Source organism: Manacus vitellinus, unplaced genomic scaffold (genome assembly GCF_001715985.3).
Source record: "Manacus vitellinus isolate BGI_N305 unplaced genomic scaffold, ASM171598v3 scaffold_35_pilon, whole genome shotgun sequence".
NCBI classification, from domain to species: domain Eukaryota; kingdom Metazoa; phylum Chordata; class Aves; order Passeriformes; family Pipridae; genus Manacus; species Manacus vitellinus.
The window spans coordinates 4,149,888-4,152,423 of NW_021940498.1; the positions used below are offsets into that span (position 1 = coordinate 4,149,888).

The window sequence follows — 2,536 nt, forward strand, 5'->3', positions numbered from 1 at the left end:
CTTGGGCTGGGTTCTGCCCTTCCCAAAGGAAAATAGTCCTTCTCTTTCTGGAGCCCACCTCCAAAACTTAACCACCACCTTCAGAACACAATATATGCAAGAACTGCTCCCACACGAGAAGTGCCAGGACAGAAAGCTCTGTCTGGCCTTTACCTCCACTGCAAGGACTATTATCTGCACCACCAACAGCTTTTCTGTCTGACACACTGAAAGTCAGCCAGCACCCATATAATTTCCTTTACTCCCCTTCCTAAAGGAAAAAAGCTTACCAAGTTGCACCGCAACAGCTCCTCCACCAGATGAGTTTATTGAAACAATTTTAAAAAGCAGGTACTTCTGAGTGTACTCCATCAATCCAACAGTTCAGAAAAACAACTGTCCAGTGTCCAAAGAAGTGTGCATGTGACAAACGGTTCGTATTTACTGTAATTCATTTATGCCACAACAGGAGCACAAATATTACTCATTACGCAAATTGCTACAGTTCCCCTCAAAAAAGTAGGGCACATGTGGAAATAGCTCTTAACCCAAGGCTATTACAGCTGTCCCCCTGCCTTGGACCCAAAGATCAAGTCACTAGTGTTCTGATATAAATCAACAGATTTTTTTAAAGTGTTTTCTTTTTTATTTACATTTAAATTTGATCCCTGTTTGGGCTTTTCTCGAAAGACTATTCTTATGTGGTATTTAGTGGAAAGTGTAACATTTGAATATTTACTACAATATAAATACTTCAAAGTTTTTTTCACCTTCATTTTGCTCAACCTCTTTAGCCACACAAATCTGAAGAAACAGGTTCCATGGACGACATTAGAAAACAAACCCAAAAAACAGAAAACAAAAAAAACCACAAAACCAAAACCCCCAAATCCTGACACAAACAGTGGATTTAAGCAACTTAGAAAAGAAAGGAGGGTCCAGAGTTCAGGGTAAACCATTACTCCTCCAAAATGACAGGTGTTTGGAGCTTAGAAAGTGCTGCTATCTACACATGCACAATGATCCCAAGTTCTAATTGTTTGCCTGCATTAAAATAATTCATCAGCGACTTTGGATTTTCCTTTCAAAGAAAGTTCCATATTCTGAACGCAAATCACTTTTTAGCTACTCCACTTGGAGTGCAGCACAGCTGCTTTTTAAAGGTCAGGCTCCATTTGAACGTGTCTCTACTCTTCAGCTCAAATGATTTTCACATATTTGAATGTTTTACCAGCCCTTTTGACCAATAAGATGATCATATTTTATTGTCAAAATAAGTAATTTTTAGCAAATGAAAAGCTCATTGCAACAGCACAACATCTCTATATCCAGTGTGAAAGCAACATGGTGGTATAAATATGTGCATACATTGGATTACACAAAATATATTATACACATTCCAGTTAACCATGGAACAATTAACAGGAGTAGATGACTACTGATCATGGGCACAAAGTATTTTTGTAAACAAGATTTTGAGAAACTTGAAGGAAAAGTTGGTTTCTGGAAAGATGACAATCTTGGGATTCCATTTTTGTTTTCAATGAAGTCAATGATTTTTATTTTTAAGGATGCTGTATATAAGAATGCACTTTGTATTAAAACAAAGATCAATACTTTACAGTTTAAGAAACTTTACATATGTACATAAATTACACATCAGGAATGGTTTTAAAGCTCAAAATGAGTTGTGGGAAAAGTCTATTTTCCTTCTATTAAAATCTTTAACTCTTTTACGTTGTGATCATTTGCAACTGTAACAGCATGATCCAGGGCTCGGATACTTGCTAAAAGCTTTATGATCTGCTTGATGTGCTCCCTAAAAGGAGGAAGGAGAAGTCAATACAGGAACAGAACCATCAATGACATGGATTAATATTACAACAGAAGATTACATTAGGAAGCCATATAGTTAATATTCCTGCTGCAGATTTATTATATTTGCTTAATTAGGGTAATGGCAACAGCTTTGTTAAATGCTGGGGAAAAGCAGGACAGAAGACAGAAATTAAATGAGAACTCGCTATGAAAATAAGGCTAACTGGAAGTTTCTCTTCCACTACAGACTTTTACCAAGTTATCTTTTCACCTGGTAAAAAAAGTTCTTTCAAATCTAGAAACAGCCTATCAAAAAAGAGAGTTCAAAAATTTAAACTTGAAACCCAAATTATTGCACTGATACACAGGACTATAACAAGACTGGAAGACTGTTTATTCCTGTGCTGTTGCTGTTCCCATAGCATTCCAGGCCAGCAGTAACGTGTCTAATCCAAACTTTTCATTAAACTGGTTATTGGATTCAAGCAAAATGACTCTTGGATCTAGGGCAAAGCAGCTTCATCTAGCTGGTTGTGTAAATTAAGTCAGAACTTCTCCACTGTATACGACAGACAGTTTGGAATTTAGAAGCCATTAGGCAGGAATCAGCAACAGGCTCACCAAGCGAAACAGTCCAAACGCAGGAGCTACAAAATTTGGCAGAATCATGGAATGGTTTGGGTTGGAAGGGACCTTAAGGACCATCTCATTCCAACCTCCCCTGTCACGGGCAGGGACA

At 37.6% G+C, this 2,536-nt stretch overlaps 1 protein-coding gene across 1 annotated transcript in view; it reads right to left on the reverse strand.

Annotated features, from left to right (window-relative positions):
• Positions 1-288: 288 nt before the first annotated feature.
• The window catches only part of PAXBP1 (PAX3 and PAX7 binding protein 1), a 21,405-nt gene continuing 19,157 nt past the window's right edge, over positions 289-2,536 (reverse strand). The window contains exon 17 of the mRNA XM_018077077.2: positions 289-1,798. Coding sequence (XP_017932566.1) covers positions 1,681-1,798 — 118 coding nt within the window. The 3' untranslated portion in view covers positions 289-1,680. The remainder of the gene's footprint in view (positions 1,799-2,536) is intronic.